At 39.7% G+C, this 19,245-nt stretch overlaps 1 protein-coding gene across 1 annotated transcript in view; it reads left to right on the forward strand.

Annotated features, from left to right (window-relative positions):
* Positions 1-19,245, forward strand: part of LOC102814786 (tight junction protein ZO-1-like) — a 117,380-nt gene that overhangs the window by 19,946 nt on the left and 78,189 nt on the right. Inside the window, exons 3-5 of the mRNA XM_006874533.1 lie at positions 9,154-9,278; positions 9,924-10,026; positions 12,430-12,706. Of these exons, the coding sequence (XP_006874595.1) occupies positions 9,154-9,278; positions 9,924-10,026; positions 12,430-12,706 (505 nt within the window). The remainder of the gene's footprint in view (positions 1-9,153; positions 9,279-9,923; positions 10,027-12,429; positions 12,707-19,245) is intronic.

The following is a 19,245-nucleotide window of genomic DNA, read 5'->3' on the forward strand; positions in this document are numbered from 1 at the left end:
TTTCTGCTCCCATAAAGATTTACAGCCTCGGAAACCCTGTACAGGGTCGCTATGAGTTGGAACCTACTTCACGGCACATAACAACAACAGCATACATGTTTAACTCACCAGGTGAATACACAGTATTCAATGGACTATGTTTTTGGGAAGAGATGATGGAGAGACTCAATATCATCAGTCCAAACAAGACCATATTGTGGAACAGACCATCAATTGTTCATATGGAAGTTTAAACTGAAGGTGTAGAAAATTAAAATAAGAGCTAAAACAGTACCATAAATATGTCCCAACTGGCTTTAGAGACCATCTCACCAGATCTGAATGTTGAACATTAATGACCAAAGACCACAGGTGAGTCGTAGGATGAAATCAAGAACAGCATTCGCAAAGAAAGCAAAAGGTCAGTCATAAGACAGGAAAGAAAAACAGACCAAAGTGGATGTCATAGGAGTGATTCTTAAAATTTCTCCTGTAAAGAGTAGCCAAACTGAATGAAAGAAATGATGAAGTAAAAGAGCAAAACTGAAGATTTCAAAGGACAGTTCAAGAAGACAAAGTATTATAATGAAATGTGCAAAGACCTACATTTAGACAACCACAGGGAAGAATACTCATCATTTCTCAAGCTGAAAGAACTGGTGAAAAATTCAAGCTGCTACTTAAAGTCTTGAAGGGCTCTATGGGCAAAATATTGAATGATGGAGAGAGGAAACATTAAAAGAAGATGGAAGGAATACATAGTCACAGAAACAGAATTGTTGACATTCACCAATTTCAGCTGTTGTTAAGGGCTATTGAGTAGACTCATAGCGACCCAATATAGGGTTTCTAAGGATAGGCTGGTGAACTTGAACCACCAAACTCTTCAGTTCAAACCGACTATTACCCCACAGTGCCATACCAGAACTCCATTTCAGGAGATAACATATACTAAAGAACTGATTGTATTGCAGGGTGAAGTACAAGCTGCAGTGAAGGCATTAGCGAAAAATGAGTCTTCAGGAATTGACAGAATACAAATTGAAGTATTTCAACAAATTGATGGCAGTAGTGAGGTGTACCCACTTGTCTATACCAAAAAGTTTGAAAGACAGCTGCCGTATTTGTGCCCATTCCAAAGAAAGGTGACACTACTACAGAATTTGGAATTTTTTGAATACTATCATAAATATCACACATGCAAGTTAAAAAAAATGGTTGTTGCAGAACATTGACAGAGAACTGTCAGAAATTCAAGCCAGATTCATCAGAGGATGTGGAACAAGGGGCATCCTTTTTTATATCAGATGGATCTTGGCTGAAAGCAGATAATACCAGAAAGATGTATACATGAGTTTTATTGACTACGAAAAGGATCCACTATTTAGATCAAAACAAGGTATGGATGACCTTGTGAGGAATGGGAATTTTAGTACACTTACTTGTGCTTATATGGAACTTGTCCATAGGCTAAGAGACAGTAGTTGGAACCACTGACCTTGTGGTTCAAACAGCTTTGCAGTCCAGCACATTACCCCACAGCGCCACACCAGGACTCTCTCTTATTTTAAAATTGTAGAGACCCAGGTCTCCAGCAGAAGAGATAGCGATTGCCCCTCCCACATGTCCATTTTATTGGAAGCAGACCCATACCCCCAAGAAAGTATTCCGTTAATTGATTGGCTGCTCATAGCATCTCATCATAGCGTTAATTATGTCTGTGTTGAAACAGCCCAACTGTTAAAACTCTGAAAATTGACTTAGTTGAGTTGACATAAAACCGTAACTGTTACAGTCCACCCTTGTCAACTGAAAACTTATAAACTATATATGCATAATCTCTAAATAAAGAAAATTACGCCTAAAATGTTATAACTAAAACACATACAAAATGATTTAACTAAAACCTATTTTCATCTTAAATGTCTTAAATCAACAAAGCAAAAGTCTTTGATATACACATGCAAAACAAAACAAAAAATATACATATATTGATTCAAAAGTTCAAAGGCCACATACTGCAAGCCAGCCTCCTGCCTTGCAGTATGTGCCCTTTAGACTTTGGAATCAAAAGCTGAATTTGAAGCTGCTCTACTTCCATGTCACTGCTTCTCTGTGCTGTCACCACTTTTACAGACAGAGATCCCAAGCCCCACTTATGTTTTCCTTAAATAGCCGGAGTAGTCTGTTACAAAAGATAACTACTCCCTCCTTTTAATTACATCTCTTCTACAATGGTAGTTTTAACTATCATAATTAATCCTACTAACAATTACAACTGAAATCATAAAAGCCTATCAACGTCATTCCCTAATTCCTTTCACCAGACCCATATGGAAAATAGGAAAACTAGTCATTGGGGCTCTGGTAGCGTAGTGGTTATGAATCGGGCTGCAAACAACACAGTCAGCAGTTCGAAACTGCCAGCTGTTCTGCGGGAGACAGATGAGATGTACTGCTCCTGTAAAGATTTATAGCCTTGGAAAACCTGTACAGGGTCGCTATGAGTTGGAACCGACTCCACAGCACACAGCCACCAGCCACCAGTCATTAGGGATTCTTCCTTGACCCCTCATTCTAAAACTCTGCACACCCATGAAAGTTTGTAAGTCAGCCACTTCATACCTTTATAGCCTCTGTGTTTGATAGCCAGTGCCTAAATTATCTATCCATATCGGAGTCCTGGTGTGGCGCTATGGGCTAATGCGTCAGACTGCAAAGCCGTTTGAACTACAAGGTCAGTGGTTCAAGCTCACCAGCTGCTCCTTGAAAACCCTACACAGGGTCGCTATGGGTCGGAATCGACTCGTCAGCACTTGCCAGCAACAACATCAATCCCACAGTACAATGAGGAGAGACAGGCATGTTCCTTGATATGAATGAAGAAACTTCCATTCTGATTGGAATTTTGAGCAGTTGCATTCATAAGCAAAAGTCCAGTTCATCAAATTGTAGCTATTGACACTTGTTTAGAGTATCAAACATCTTAATCATCATATAGTCAGGTTCTGGTCTACTCAACCCTAGCTACCCAAACTGCATCAGATGGGCACTAGCTGCAAATTTGGGAGTTAACACACACCTCCCTGCACTTCACACCAGCTGGCCCCTTCACTCTCAGCCCTAGACCTCCATGGGCTAGGTCAGTGCCTGTGGGTTCAAGAGTTCACACAACTCCTTAAACTTCAGACCAGGTAGCCTTCCCTCTTGTCTCATCTCAGAGTCAATGGGTGCCAATGGAACATGTCCAACAGCCCTTGTCTTCATTGCTTCATGTCCACACTTCCACTCATGAGTAGATCCACTCATAGTAGAACCAGCAAGCATACGGCTCCTGGCTCTCTTAAACTTTCAGCCCTAGGAAGGGGATTTTCTCTGATGGGGACTGACTTGCTTTGATGCCTCTGAACCTCAAAAATGCCTAACTATCTGCTTCTTTTTCTTTGCTTGACTCTCCTGGTCTCTCAGCACTTCTGGGTTGGTCTGCATGTCTTATTCAAATAACATATATCCCAACTCTGAAGGCTCTGGGTGGGGCTCAGGATTCTACCTAAAATCCAAGACTTAACAAAGGCTTAAATGAAGAAGCCCGTTTTTTACCCTGGAAAATTCATAACTCCACTTTTAGCAGGGAGCTCTGATAGTGTAGTGGGAAAGCTCTACCAGCTGTTCTGCGAGAGAAAGATGAGGCAGTATGCGCCCATAAAGACATACAGCCTTGGAAACCCTAGGCAGGGTCGCTCTGAGTAGGAACCGACTCCACAGCACAGCACCACTACCATTTAGCAAATCCAGTCAAGCATAGGTTGAATTTCAGGTGGGCTTACAAGCTCTCTATAATCATAATTTTCAATATTCACTTCCAGCATCCATGTATATATATCCATTTAACAATAAAAGGGAGAAGAAACCAGTATTCATAAGGCAGTCAAACACAGAAACCTTTTAAAACACCCAATTCAACCCTTTTCCTCTACTTAAGACTAATCCCATTCATATGTATATGGCCTTGGGCCTCTAGCTGGGTGGATTCCTGTAGGCCCTGGCCCAGTATTGGTGGTGGTGGTGGTGATGTGCCATGGAGTCGGTTCCAACTCATAGCGACCCTGTACAGGGTTTCCAAGGCTGTAAATCTTTACGGGAGCAGAAAGCCTCATCTTTCTCCCACGGGAAACTGGTAGTTTCCAACTGCTGACGTTAAGTTTCGTAGCCCAGCCCAAGATTTGTAACCACTACACTACCAGAGCTCCTTGGCCCAGTGTTAAGCCCTCCTTTTTAACCAGCCTGTCATCGGCTCCAGGCCATTCCAGAACCTGAGGCTCTCCCAAACTACTTCTTTGTTCTTTTTCCTAGAAAACATCAGTTTTCATAGGTCTAGAGCTATTGCAGTGACTCCTGCTCAAAGCTCCAACTGCTTAAAACATGTCTGACTTCCTCTGACTCCACTAGAGGGAAAGAGAACCAAACTCAAAATCAGCCCAAGGCCAATTCCTATCAAGTAGACATCAGACATGCATTCATTCTATATCAGTGTCTTTAAATGAGTCAAACTTGAGAACTGATTTAGAAAAATCATCCTTATGATTTCATTTCTCTAGAGCCCCACTCTCAGTACCACATGTCTTATCACATGTCTTAGACAGGGTTTTCTGAAGAAGCAAAACCAGTGAAACATAGATATGTGTGTGTATATATATAAAGAGATGCTTATTGTTTTATAATTGTAGAGTCTCAGATCCCCAGAGGAAGAGAGATTGAGTCCCTACCACTTGTCCATTATATTAAAAGCAGATCACACTCCCAAGGAAGCATTCCTTTAGTTGATTGGCTGCTCATCATAGTTAACTATGCCTGTGTTAGGTTTCATCACCTTGGGAATAAGCTCATTCCCAACTCCTAAACCTCTGGAAATCCTGTCCTAGTCGAGTTGACACAGAACCCTAACCATTACACTAGGAATTTAAGGAACCCAGGTAGTATAATGGGTTATCAGGATGCTAACCTCAAAGTCAGCAGTTCGAGCCCATCAATCACTCTGGGGGAGAAAGATGAGGCTTTTTGCTGCCATATAGATTCATAGCCTTAGTGACCCTATAAAGGGTCACTGTGAGTTGGAACAACTTACAACAATATTGTGGAATAACATTATGACAAGTTTGTGAGAATTATCAAAGGGTATAGCACATAGACACGAAGGGAGCACATGCTGTTGGAAGAATTAAAGCTCATAGACTTGCTTGATTTAGGGTTGTCACAAACCTTCAATTTTCGTAAAAAATCTTCTAAGCACAATAAAACAAAGTATACTTGTACTTGTTTTCTTTTTTAGGAACTGGTATAGATTTCTTTGAATTTAAGCAATTTAAAATAAATTTGAGGTACTCTGCATTTTTAGTTTCGTACTAGGCTATTCTCAGTCATTGTAGTAAAGATTTTTAGCTTATTCAGAAGTATACAGTTTATTGTGATTTACCTTAATTAAAAGTAAAAGTAATCCTAAAATAATTGTTTGATATGACTAGTGTATGCTTTGTTATCTGCAATGTGCAGGAGACATTATTATAGTGTGCCACACCCTGGAGGCACAGTGAGTTAAGCATTGGGCTGCTAACCACAGTGTTGGCAGTTCAAACGCACTGACTGCTCTGTGGAAAAGATGAGACTGTCTGCCTCTGTAAAGATTGCCTGTCTTGGTAACCCTATGTGGAGCACTTCTGTTCTGCCTATATCAGAACTGACTCCACAGAAGTGAGAGAGAGTAACTTGTACAGAGGTTTTAGCATAATTGATGGAAATGGAATAACTGATACTTGATTTTCAAAACTATTGATACTTTACTGCATAAAATGGCAGGCATGTGGTACCTTTGCTTGTTATGTCTGTCGGCTTGTAAATTAGTGTTCAGTGTTTGTGGTGGTCAGATTGGGGCACTGCCAGTCCTCTCAGTGACCTTTCTGATAATCAGATTCAGGATTCCTGTGCTCAGAATTTTAAAATGTATTTTTTTAAATATAGTTCTTTAAAAAATTGATGTAATTGGCAATTTTTAGTATTCTGTTAAAGAGCCTTGGTGGCTGCTCACTGAAAAGTTGTCAGTTTGAACCTTTCACCTATCAGCACTTCTTCTGAGAAAAGACCTGGTGATTTGCTCCTGTGAAGAATACAGCCTAGAAAACTCTGGGTCAGTTATGCTCTGTTGAAGTAAACTCAAAGGCACCTAACAGCCACACTGTTATGCTCAGCAGTTAGTTTTTCAGAGCATCCTAACACAAAGAGACATCATTTGGGGACATAGGCGGGTGGAGCTCTGGGGCTTACATCCATTCACCCTTCCTCCTCTAATTGTTGGCCACCGCTTGTGGAATGGCCAGTCCACATTGGCCAAGCCTCAAGCATACCAAAAGACTCCCCCTAGGCTACTTGCTGGAGTCCTGGTGTGGCAATGTAGTCTAGAGCACTGGACTGCAAAGTCTATTTGAGCCTCAAGGTCGGCAGTTCAGGCTCACCAGTCGCTCCTCAGAAACCCAAAAAGGGTTGCTATGGGTCCAGATCAACTCAACGTCATTTAACGGCAAGAGACTACTTGCTAATTCACTGGGGAGACCTAACTGAGGAAATTAAGAAAAAGACACTGATCTTCTTTTGTGATACTGCCTAGCCCGAGTACACCCTCTGGGACCAAGAACAATGGCTCATTAATGGGTCCCTCACTTTTAGCACCATTTACAGTTTGATCTCTTTTGAAAAAGGAGAGAAAATAACAGATATCCCATATGTACTTTTATATCTCTATACCAAAACCCTGAGTAGAGAAGAGACTGGAGAAGCTGCCCTGTGATATCAAAGGAAAGATCCCCTCCAAGTATTTGTTTTGAAATCTGAAATTTCTAAGCAGCCTGAAGACGTACTAGATACTGTGAGCGCTCTGCTGCTGTCTGACCTTGGATCTCCATTTCCACCTTCTACTAGGACACCTCCATCCTCCGCCTCCCAAGAGTGTGACTTAGCCATCAACCTTACACTGCCTCCCCCTTCTTTATGGTCAGCCTGTGGCTAAACCTGTCCCCCTGCCACCCCTTGCATCTGAGGTCTGCTGGCAGCCCCTTTTGACTCATAGCAATGCTGCGTAGGATTTCCAAGTAGCACCTGATGGGTTTTAACAGCCAATTGCAGGGAGACCAGCTCTCCGCGGGGGTCGTGGAACACGAGAGAATACGCGAAATCAGTGGATGGAGAAATGAATACAATTGAAAGGCTTTTCAGCTTGCTGTGCTGTCTGGCTGTTTTCTCCAGCTTCTGCCTGCCAGCTCAACAAGTCTTTCTTTTTTATACTTAAAACTACACAGTACATGCATTGACGCTTTTATCATTTTTTGAATTATTACACAGTTAGTCACAACATTCTTGCACCTGGTCATTAGACAACCTTGACAAAAATACTTCTGTGATGTTCAGACTGACCTTCATGTTTTTTCTCATTATGTAATAGACTGTTTCTTCTATAGATTATAAAATTTCTATCCTACATAATGTGCTATTATTTTCTTAATAAAGGTATTCATTAAATCACTTGGAAGCTATATGGCATAAAGCCCAACCTGGCTACTTGCTGCAAGAAGTGTAGATTATTAAGTCAAAACTATCCTTCACTTAAATTCATTGTTGTCTACTTGTTTACGCAGGTGTCTATATGTAGGGGTTTGTGAATTCTAGCTAGTGACTGAATGTGGTGAGGCCTAGGGAGTAGGTCAGCTTGACTCTAATATGCTATTTGCTTTTGTGGCCTCACAAATGTAGTTACTTAGGTTTTCTAATGAAAAGGAGTAATTTACACAATTTCTCTTTGTATTCAATCCACCAAGGCTGAAAGCAATTGCTGCTAAGCTAGTTTTTCCTAAGGTTTGTAGAACTCATAGTGAAAAGCTGTGAATATTGCCATATTATATATTTTTATAAGTAAAATTAAGATTACTCTAAAGAGAAGGTAGAAAGCAACTTCTGAAAGCTATCTGTTTTGCAAGACCACTCCACTATTTGCCGGAACTGTGTCAAGCGGCAAATCGAAGCTGTCCTCTACCCTCAGCCGCTCCCAGCAGCCAACCTTGTGGTTCACAGTCCAGAGCTGATCCTATAGCCCCACACCAGGAATTGCCCAGTATTCCAGGGACAGGTTTCTACTCCCTGAGGGAAGTACTTGGGGCAGAAGGAAGCTGGCTCATGTCCTAATACATGTTCCCTTTTCCATGTCTAATTTGGGGTAGTGCAAAGACCATACCAGGAATTGCCCAGTATTCCAGGGACAGGTTTCTACTCCCTCAGGGAAGTACCTGGGGCAGAAGGAAGCTGGCTCATGTCCTAGTGCATGTCCCCTTTTCCATGTCTAATTTGGGGTAGTGCAAAGAGAAGCCAGGAGTGTGTCAGATCCTGAGAGATTTAGAGTTGAATTCCCAAAACAGTCTCTTAACTTTTTTGTTGGAGGGGCACGGAAACAATATTGACCTTTGGTCACATCATTAGAAATGTGAGCCCTGTCTGATTACTTCATGATGTTAAAGAAATGACTTAATTTTTTTTTAGACAAAGTAATTGCATTTTTGGTTATGCCCTTTGAAAAAGATAACCCAACCTTATTAAGCAAGCTGATTGAGGCATTCAAAAAATATACAGATGTGGACCCAGATTTGGATACAGGGAGGGTGGTGCTGATGAGTGCACCTCTTGACTCAGGACTCCCCAGATACTAGAAGAAAGGTAGAACTGGGCCCTAACACGCCTTTATCTTGACTAGTGGAAGAAACCATCAAGGTTTTTTTATTATTTATTTTAATAACTGTGATAAGGCTGGAGATGACTGTGAAAGGACAGAAAAATGGAGAAGCAGGCTCAACTGCTGGCAGTCACTTTAATAATCCCGTCTAATTTCCTCTTCCTCTCACTTTGATAAAACCCCTTTGACACCTAACAACCACACTATATGCTCAACATTTAATTTTTTAGAGCATCCATACCTGCACAAAGATAAATATGTAACAATACAAGTAAGTGAATATTTGGATCATAAATGTAATGAGATAGTAATTTTTGTATCTTAACAGTTCGAGATTGTAGAATATGAAATAATGAACAAGTACTGTTGCCCATAATGTCAGCATTTTACTTTAATTATTACTTTAGGCTCCTGGATTTGGATTTGGAATTGCAATATCTGGTGGAAGAGATAATCCTCATTTTCAGAGTGGGGAAACCTCAATCGTGATTTCAGATGTGCTGAAAGGAGGACCAGCTGAAGGCCAGCTACAGTAAGCATGCTTCTTCAGTGTCCCAAGCACTGTTCAGACTCTAATGTTTGCACACGACGATGACTTGCCATATTCAGCTACCACCTGTGCCAGGATTTATGTAGTAACTGTCCTTATTTATTAGTATTTATGCTTAAGAAGGAAACTTTTCAGTTTTAGTTAGAATCTAACTTTGTGGTGCCTCTACCCCTGAATCTTGCTCTTTTTGTTCAGTAAGATAAGAGTAGTGATGAAAGATACACTAGCAAGAAATGAGTCTAAGCAGAAGTGTTGAAAGATAATTGACAGAGTACTTACTGTCTTCTCTTTCACCTTATGACTGTAATTGTACTACCTACCCCAAGTCATTTAGTTTATTGTTGTATCTGTTCAGTCCTTTGGAAAAACATTCTGTTAATAATTAAAGACAATTAATTCGGTACTTCAGGTTAATGACAGCATAAGTGTCAAAGCTGCTTTCAAATTTCTTGCCAGATTTAAAAGTTAATAGTTTCTGACATCATGTTAACCATTTATCAGAAGACAAACTGGTGATAATTAAATATTTTTATTTAATAAAATATTTTATAAGTATTCATTGGAAATATTTAACTAGTATGTTATTGGTTTTTTCCTGTAATATCTTATTTTCCTTTTTTCCCCTAGGGAAAATGACCGAGTTGCAATGGTTAATGGAGTTTCAATGGATAATGTTGAACATGCTTTTGCTGTTCAGCAACTAAGGAAAAGTGGCAAAAATGCAAAAATAGTAAGTGTCTTCTACCTTAAATTAGTGATATGAAAAGTACCAGCTTTATTATTTGATGTATTTCTGGTGTTTGAATTCATCTTTCTTCTTTAAGAAAGAAAACTAGAACAGTAGTTCCATAGTTAATTGTTTTCTTCTAATACTGGTATGTTTTGTCATGGTGTTTGGGTTTTCTGATAATAGTTCAGATAATAAGGCTATTTCCATTCACAGAATGGCATCTTTCTGTTTACACCGTTTCCTTCTCTTGTAAATGGTTGTTAGATTGTATCTTGGCATGTATCAGGTTTTGTTTCTTTTTTTGTGTGTTTTTTTTTTTAAATGAACAACCCTGTTTTTTGTTACAAGATTTGTTTACAAGAGATGTTAATTTTTCTTTGACCATATAACATCATCAGACACTTGTTACTTTGTTAGAGTTTGAGGAAAGAGTGTGTGAAGATTTTAATTGTAGAGTTTTTTACTATAGGTAAAATCTTTCTTTTCTGTGTCTTAATTTTTTTTTTTTTTTGGTAAGGAGAAAGTTCAGTCAATTCTTAATAACTGACTTCAAATTACAGTTAAAACTTGGCAAATATGGCACAGAATGGATTTAGTATAAAAGTCCTATTTAAACTTGTCAAACGCTTCTGAGCCATTCCAACTCATAGTGATCCTGTATAGGGTTTACAAGGAGTAACTGGTGAGTTTGAACCACCAATCTTGTGATTCAAACCAACCTTATGATCCAGATTTTAAACTTGGGGCCTGATAATTTTAGAAAGGCCTTGAAGGTAGATAAAGATGAGAAGAGAAGGGTTTGGTTTGTAGAGGAAAAGGATCAGTTTGAGAACACAAGAAGGAGGACTAAATAAATGGGAACTTGTAAGATTAGAGCGGAGTCCTGGTGTGGCGCTGTGGGTTAATGCGCCAGACTGCAAAGCCGTTTGAACTGCAAGGTCGGCAGTTCAAGCTCACCAGCTGCTCCTCGGAAGCCCTATACAGGGGTCAGAACCCACTTGACGGCACTTCATAACAACAAGATTAGAGAGGAAGTGAAGTGGCTCCTGATAATCCATAAACCAGGTTGAGTGGGATCTCAGAGTAGTTTTTTGGAATACCTGCATTAGCAGATTATATAGAAGGACAAGAGGTGAATGAAAAAAATTGCTGAAAACAATGTAATCTCTGCCGAGAAAAACGAACTAATTTATAGATGGTCTAATTTGCAAAGAGGAGTCACTGAGTGGTACAAATGAATGCACTCTGCTACTTGCTAAAAGGTTGGAGGTTGTTCAAGTCCACCTTAAAAGAAAGGCCTGCTGATCTACTTCTGAAATCAGCCGTTGGAAATCCTGTGCATACATGGGGTCATTGTGAATTGGAATTGACTTGATGGTAACAGTCTTTTAATTGACAAAACACGGAAATGCTGTGATCTGAGCATCAAGATAACACAGGACTAACAGTTTGTTATGGCAGGTGAAGGTGATCGAGGGGGCACGAGCATATAGAAAGTAATTTAAATATGGGACCATGGTATCTCATGCAAATTTAGAAGGAAGGCAGGTGAAACCAGTGGGAATTGATGGAATGAGAGAATAGAAGAAGATGGACAAGGAAAAGTATCAATAGATCAAGGTATCAAAAATAGAAGACAAAGTGTGGTACTCAAGAAAACCTTGCAGCGTGGCTCCCATTGGTAATACAGTGTGGGAAAACGAAGTGCAATTAGGAATTAAGAGGTCTTCCAATTAGATGGTAATGCTTACAGATTTTAAATTTATAGAGAATAAAGGAAATACGTGTACAGGAAAAGCTGAGCTACTTGCCAGAGTCATTAAGGAAAGAATGCCTCAGTGCACGTAGACCAAAAGGTTAAAATTGCAGATACAGGGACTGAAAGTTTGTATTGGTAAAGTGGGACTGAGTTAATTCGCTTCAGCATAATGAGTTGAATGGTAATCTGTAGGTACAGTATATTTCTTTCAGAGACCTGGTAGGACAGTTGTGGGCCTAGCTACAGATGAATTTTGGCATCTCAGGTATCAAGTTGGACTTGCATGCTTGCTGTGGCTTTGGTAGCATCTGCGTTATTTCCCATAGCATTGTCCACACTACCAACAGTTATTTCCCTATAAGCTTGTGATTATTGTACTCTGAAGACCTTTCATAATTAGGGTGACGACTTTATTAGTTCCTAAGTAGCTGCTTAGCCAAATCTTTTTATTAAACAAAAATGTAGTCATTATAGAAATGGTTTGTGTATTGTATCTGATTCATAGTAAGTTAAAATTATGTGTTATGTCTTTGATTTGAATTTAATAGTGGAACATAGGAAATGTATTGTTCTTTTTCTCTTAGGAGCTGAAAGTGTATATATGAAAATCAGTCAGCTTATATAGTAATTTTCTTCACTTGTAGACTATACGCAGGAAGAAGAAAATTCAGATACCAGTAACTCATCCTGATCCTGAACCAGCATCTGAGCATGAAGAAGATAGTTATGATGAGGAAGTACATGACCCAAGAAGTGCCCGTGGTGGTCTCGTTAACAGAAGGAATGAGAAGAGTTGGACGAGGGATAGAAGTGCAAGTCGAGAGAGGAGTTTGTCTCCACGGTCAGACAGACGCTCTGTGACCTCTAGTCAGCCTGCCAAACCCACCAAAGTCACATTGGTGAAGTCCCGGAAAAATGAAGGTATTCTCTATCACCTATTTTATTTTTATTTTTGCTTAAAAATTTTAATACTAAGTTTAATCAGAAGTAAACTTGCTCTCTTCACAGCTTTGCTTTTGTTGTGTTTGTATAATATTGCTGTGAATCAAATCCTGTTGTGGCAAACTTCTTGGTAGCCCCATTTTTTCTTGAATCATTTCATTTTTCGCTTGTTGGTATTATGTGCTGTGGAGTCGGTTCTGACTCATAGTGACCCTGTACAGGGTTTCTGAAGCTATAAATCTTTACAGGAGCAGAAAGCCTCATCTTTCTCCCGCAGAACAGCTGGTAGTTTTGAACTGCTGACCCTGAGGTTAGCAGCCCAATTCGTAACCACTACACTACTTCAAATAAAGTGTCCAGAAGTTGATTTTAGATTTGTTGTTGTGATAAAGGGAGTCCTGGTGTAGCACTGCGGGTTAAAGTGCTGGACTGCAAAGTCACTTGGAACTGCATGGCTGGTGGTTCAAGGTCAGCATCTGCTCCTGGGAAACCCTATATAGGGTCACTATGGATGGGTTGGAATTGACTCAGTGGCACTTAACAACACAAATTGTGATAAAGAGGCATCCTGGTGTGGTGCTGTGGGTTACTGTGCTGGACTGCAAATTCAGTTTGAACCACAAGGTCAGAGGTTCAAGCTCAACCAGCTGCTCCTCGGAAACCCTACTCAAGGTTGCTGAGAGTCAGAACCTACTTGACAGCACTTCACAGCAACAGCAATTGTGATCAGAACAGCTAAGATACAAATTATACTAATGAGATGTGTCACAGCACCACTGAATTTCAATTTAGTATTTTACTTTGGTGTTAGGATCAATCATAGTGTAACCATGGGGATTGTAAACTATCTTGGAATTACTTTATTTTTGCAACCATTTGTTTCTAAATATTTGTAATAAACTCCATTTTTTAGAGGTGTACAGAAGCAATGTACAGAACGTACAGAGTATTTCTACTGTATATTAACGTCTTGCTTTTATATGGTACATCTGCTAAAATTGATAAACTTATGTTGGTCTGGACTTCTGATGTGATGCTGTGGATCAGAGCTGGACTGTGAACCACAAGGCCAGCTGTTGAAATCCACCAGCGGCTCCTCAGAAACCCTGTACAGGTTTTGGAATTGACTCTTCTGCTCTTAACAACAACAACAATGTTGCTCTATTAATTAAAGCCCATAGATTACCTGGGACTCACAAAGAGGGCAGCTAACAACAGTTTACATCAGGGTTCATTCTTTGATTGCAGAATACTTTTTAAATGCAGGAATTGAGGGTAAGATTCCTTAAGTGGGCATTTCTTCTTAATGCAAAACTTCTTTAAACATTTTTAAAACTGAAACTCAATTGCCTCCCCTTACTCCTAATAAAATTTGATAATAGTGAATCAGATTGTGACTTAACTCCTCCTTGAGACTGTTGTTGTTTTTGTTGGGTACCTTAGAGTTGATTCTGATCATAGTGACCCTGTGTGGCATAGTAGAACTGCCCATAGGGTTTTTCTCATGTAGAGCTGCTATTGTTGATAATTGCAGTCTTGTTTGTTCTCATAGCTACCCTGCATAGGGTTTCCAAGTAACAGCTGATAGGTTTAAACTGCTAATTCTGTGGTCTGCAGTGCAGTGCTGATCCTACAGCACCACACCAGGAGTCCAAACTGCTAGGTGGGTTCAAACTATTACCCTTTGGTTAGCAGCCAAGCCTTAACCGTTAGCACCGCCTGGGCTCCCTCTTGCAAATGCAGACAGTAGTTTATGACGATGATTTTGATAAAAAGGTGTCATAGTAAGAATATTGCAAAGTCTCACTTTGTTCTCCTTTGCAACCTCATCTTTATATCTCTTTCTAGGTCTATCTCCCATTCCCTATATATAGCTAACTTTGCAATCAAATTATCTGTAGTTTTTCTACTTTTAAAATTTATTGTTTAATTACTAATTCTTCAACCCTCTCTGGTCTGATATACGTTCACCTTGCCTTCAAGACTGTTCACACTGAATCCAGGTAAACTTTCCAGTTTTTGTTGTACTTGCCTTTTCGGTATCATTTTGCATAGTTAACCACTCCATGCTTCTTGAAATAATGTCTTTGGATGCCTTCTAGACTGTTTTTCTTCTTTTATCATTCTCCATATCCTTTCCAGGTTCAGTCTCCTCATCTTAACCTTTATAATTCTGCAGATTTCTCTATCAGAATCTCTTTATCCACTTAATCTGACCTCTTTAGTCAGTCTTGTTTACTCCCATTGCCTCAAGTAGTTGTTGCGAATGAAAAAAACCTAATCCTCCTTGTATGCTTGCTATGTTCCAAACATGTGTGAGAGTAAGTCAAAGAACTGTTGTTGAGCTTAGGTGCCATCTAGTCAGTTCAGACTCATATTGACCCTATGCACAACAGAACAATCTAGTGCCAATCTCATAATTATTGTTATGTTTGAATCCATTGTTTCTGTCACTATATCATCCATCTTGTTGGGAGTTTTCCTCTTTTTCGCCTACCCACCACTTTACCAAGGAGTGATCCCTCCTTACAATACGTTCAAAAAACGAGAGACGAAGTCTTGCTCTCCTCGTCTGTTTCTAAGGAGGATTCTGGCTGTAATTCTTCCAAGACAGATTTACTTGTTCTTCTGGCAACCTCTGGCACTTCCATTCTTCTTCTCCAACACCATAATTCCATAATTCAAATGTAGCAGTCCTGCCTGTTTCCTTATTCACTGTCCAACTTTCACATGCAAATGTTAATTTGTTAATGCCTGGAATCTGTTCCAACTCATAATGACCCTGTATAGCGTTTCCGGTTTGAGGCTGGTGAGTTTGAACTGCCAAACTTGTGGTTCAAAGTGACTTTGTGGTCCAGTGCTTTATCCCACCAGCTCCATAACATGCAAATGAAGCTGTTGAAAATACCATGACTTGGGTCAGGTGCACATTAGTCCTCAAAGTGACATCTTTTATTTTGAACACTTAAAAGAGGTCTTTGATAGCAAATTTACCTAGTGCTGTATGTCTTTTGATTCCCTGTGTGCTATTTCCTTGAGTGCTGATTGTAGATCCAAGCAAAGTGAAGTCTTTGAAAACTTTAGTCTTTTCTCCGTTTATTAAAATGATGTTATTTATTGTGACGATTTTTGTTTTATTTACATGAGGCGCAGTTCATATTGAAGGCTGTAGTCTGTTCATCAGTAAATATTTCAAGCCCTCTTATCTTCCAGCATGCAAAGTTGTATCATCTGAATATGTTGTTGTAAAGTGCCTTGAGTTGGTTCAGACTCACAGAAACCCTTTATAGGGTTTCAGAAGAGCTGCTGGTGGGTTTGAACTGTTGACCTTATGGTTAGCAGTCCAGTGTTTATCCTACAGTGCCATCTTGCTCCCATTCTAATATCATGTTCTTCATTCATATAATCTAGCTGCTCAGATACAAATTGAGTAAATATGATTAAAGGGTACAACCTGGTGCACACCTTTCCTGATTTTAAGCCATCCAGTATCCTTTGTTATATACTAATGGTTGCTTCTTGGTCTGTGTACAGGTTCCTCATGAGAATAGTCAAGTGTCTGGAACACCCATTTTTCACAATGTATCCGTAGTTCTTAGGATCCATACTGTTGAATGCCTTTTGTAGTAAGTAAAGCACAAGTAAATATCCTTGTATGTTCTGCTCTCAGCCAAATCCATTGGATCTCAGAAATGATAGTCCTAGTTCCACACCTTCTAACTTTAATTACTGGAAGCTTCCTTTCTTTGTACTGCCTCAACCATTTTTGAGTTATCGTAAGTAAAATTTTGTATGCATGTGATATTGATATTGTTCAATAATTTCGGCATTCTGTTGGATCCTCTTTCTTTGGAATGGGCACAAATATGGATCTCTTTGAATCGGCCAGCTAGCTGTCCAGATTTCTTGGCAAAGGCAAGTGAATGCCTCCAGCGCAGCATCAGTTTGTTGAAACATTTCAATTTGTATCCCATCAATTCTTGGAGCCTTGTTTTTCAGTACCTTCAGTGCAGCTTCGACTTTTTCCTTCTGGACCACCAATTCTTAATCATATGATATCTCTTGAAATGGTTGTACAAACACCAGTTCCTTTTTGGTACAGTGACTCTTTGTATTCCTTTCATCTTCTTTTTTTTAAAAAAAAACAACACTCAGGCATATATAATAATTTAAAACCACCAAAGGGCACATTCTGCAAGTCTTCCTCCTGGCCGCCAACTCTCAGTTCCTTCTTCCCATGAATCTAGAGCCCTCAGCTGCTCCCTCTTTCTATGGCCCCGTCTCTGCTTCCTTCTCTGGAAAAGATCTGGCATTCCACTTGTGAACTTCTCCCTTGATGGTCCTAGGATTCTCTGTTTCTGGACTGTAAGAGTAACTAGTCCTCTGTATTTGTTACAAAACTTTTACCTTTACAATTGTGACAGTCGCAGTTAGTCATGATAACAATTACTATTGAATCATTTAAGAATCTTATCCCTTTCTGTTTTTGTCAGACCCATCTAGACAAGATGAAAACTATTCAGTGGTGACTCTTATCTTCCCCCACACACTTTTAAACTAAACTCCCTCTTGAAAACTTGTAAGCCAGTCACTTTGAGCCTTTATCACCTCCTCATTTTAGGTAGCCAATGTCTAAGTCTCCCGTCTCTCTCTACCCTGTATATAGAGTGGATAGCATTGATACTTGATGTGAAGATTCCTTCTCTCTCTGTTGGTATTTTGAGCTACTGCCTCCATTAATATAGGTCAAGTTCATCAAATTGTAGCAATTTACCCTAGTTTCCTTTATCAAAAATTGTTTCATTTTTTGGCTGCGAACCTCAAGGTCAGCAGTTCAAAACTACCAGCTGTGCCGTGGGAGAAAGATGAGGTTTTCTGCTCCTGTAAAGATTTACAGCCTCGGAAACGCTGTACAGGGTCGCTATGAGTTGGAACCAACTCCACGGCACATAACAACAAGTCAAGTTCTGATTATCAAGCCATGGAGGCTAGGTCATATGGGTACTGTCTGCAAGTTTGGGTGTTCTTGTGCGTGTCCCCTCACTTTATCCACTGGATGCTTCACTCTCAGCTCTATCTCTCTGTGGCTATGTCCTTGTCCATGGGCTCTGGTGTCCCCAGGTTTCACCACACTTTGGACCCACCAGCTCTTCCTCTTCTCTCTCATCTCCAGGTTAAGTGGGAGTCTATGGAACATGGTTGAACTCAGCCCATTTCTTCATTGCTGCCTTTCCCCCTCTTTCGCTCACCAGTAGACCAACATGGTAATCAGCAAGCTACATACCTGCTCATGTGTTCCCATTGAGTTTCAGTATTAGAGAGGGATTGCCTTCCATCTTCTTTTGGTATTATTGGAATCATTCAATAGTTTGCCCATAGAAATCTTCAGTATTCCAAGTCAAGGCTTGAATTTTTTTCTTGAGTTCTTTCAGCTTGGAAATGCTGAGCATGTACTTCCCTTTGGTTTTCTAACTATGGGTCTTTGCAAAAACTATTGCTTTTCCCATCTCTCTAACCCTTCCCCCCCAAGGTGTTCTGTGTTCTTGATTTGCCTCATGCCAAAATGACTGTTTTGGCATCCCTGAAGTAATGAAATCGTGTTCATTTGAAATGTTCAATGAGTTTTTGGGACAAAAAGACGTGGTGTAAGGTTTCCCAGTGGAATTCTCAAAAGACACCTTTGCTGGCCTTAGAAAATGAGCAGGTGAGGTGCATTGTCGTGATGGAAAAAATCCCTTGGTTCAACTATAGTGGCTTTTTCCTATTACTACAGATTTCAATTTTCTTAAAACTTCATAGTAAGTCCCATCCTGTGTCCTGCAAACAAATTGATCCAGATTAACCCCTTGGAGTAAGACAAAACAAAACAAAAATAGTTGTTATAATCATGAGCTGACTTAATTTGCCTTAAGTTTAACTGATCCAGCAGATCCCTCCTTGGTAGCCTCTATATTGATTTGAATTTTTTTTTTTTTTTTTGAAGGCACCCTAAAGAGACTAAGACATGTATATTACTGAAAGAACTTGTCTGCAGCCACACACTGCTCAGAGTCATATTTAAACCTATTTTGTTTAAAATAAAGCTGTGCAAGTATGAGCTAGAACCCCAGTAGCAATAGTATTTCACCTACCTCCCTATATTCAGCTGACTTTTTGGCATATTCACATTGATGTGTCCCGTATTTAAACCAAATTGTACCCATTTTAGTCAACTTGATTCTAACTCATAATGACCTGTAAGACATAGTAGAACTGCCCCATAGGGACTCTGAGACTATAAATCCTTTAGGAATATAAATCTTTGTCTAAAGGCTAAATAAAGTATCCAACAGTAGTAAAGCAACATTTGTATTTTGTGTATTGTTGGTGCTGTTAGATGTCCCTTTCCAAACATCACAAGTGAAACTCAACATCCTCCTTCTAATTTTCTTTCTTGATGTTTCATATGAAGTATCCTAGTGAATGTATTTTATTTGTCAGGTTCTCGAGCCAGATCAATGGGAGTTCTTCCTGACATC

Source organism: Chrysochloris asiatica, unplaced genomic scaffold (assembly GCF_000296735.1).
Source record: "Chrysochloris asiatica unplaced genomic scaffold, ChrAsi1.0 scaffold00282, whole genome shotgun sequence".
Taxonomy (NCBI): Eukaryota; Metazoa; Chordata; class Mammalia; order Afrosoricida; family Chrysochloridae; genus Chrysochloris; species Chrysochloris asiatica.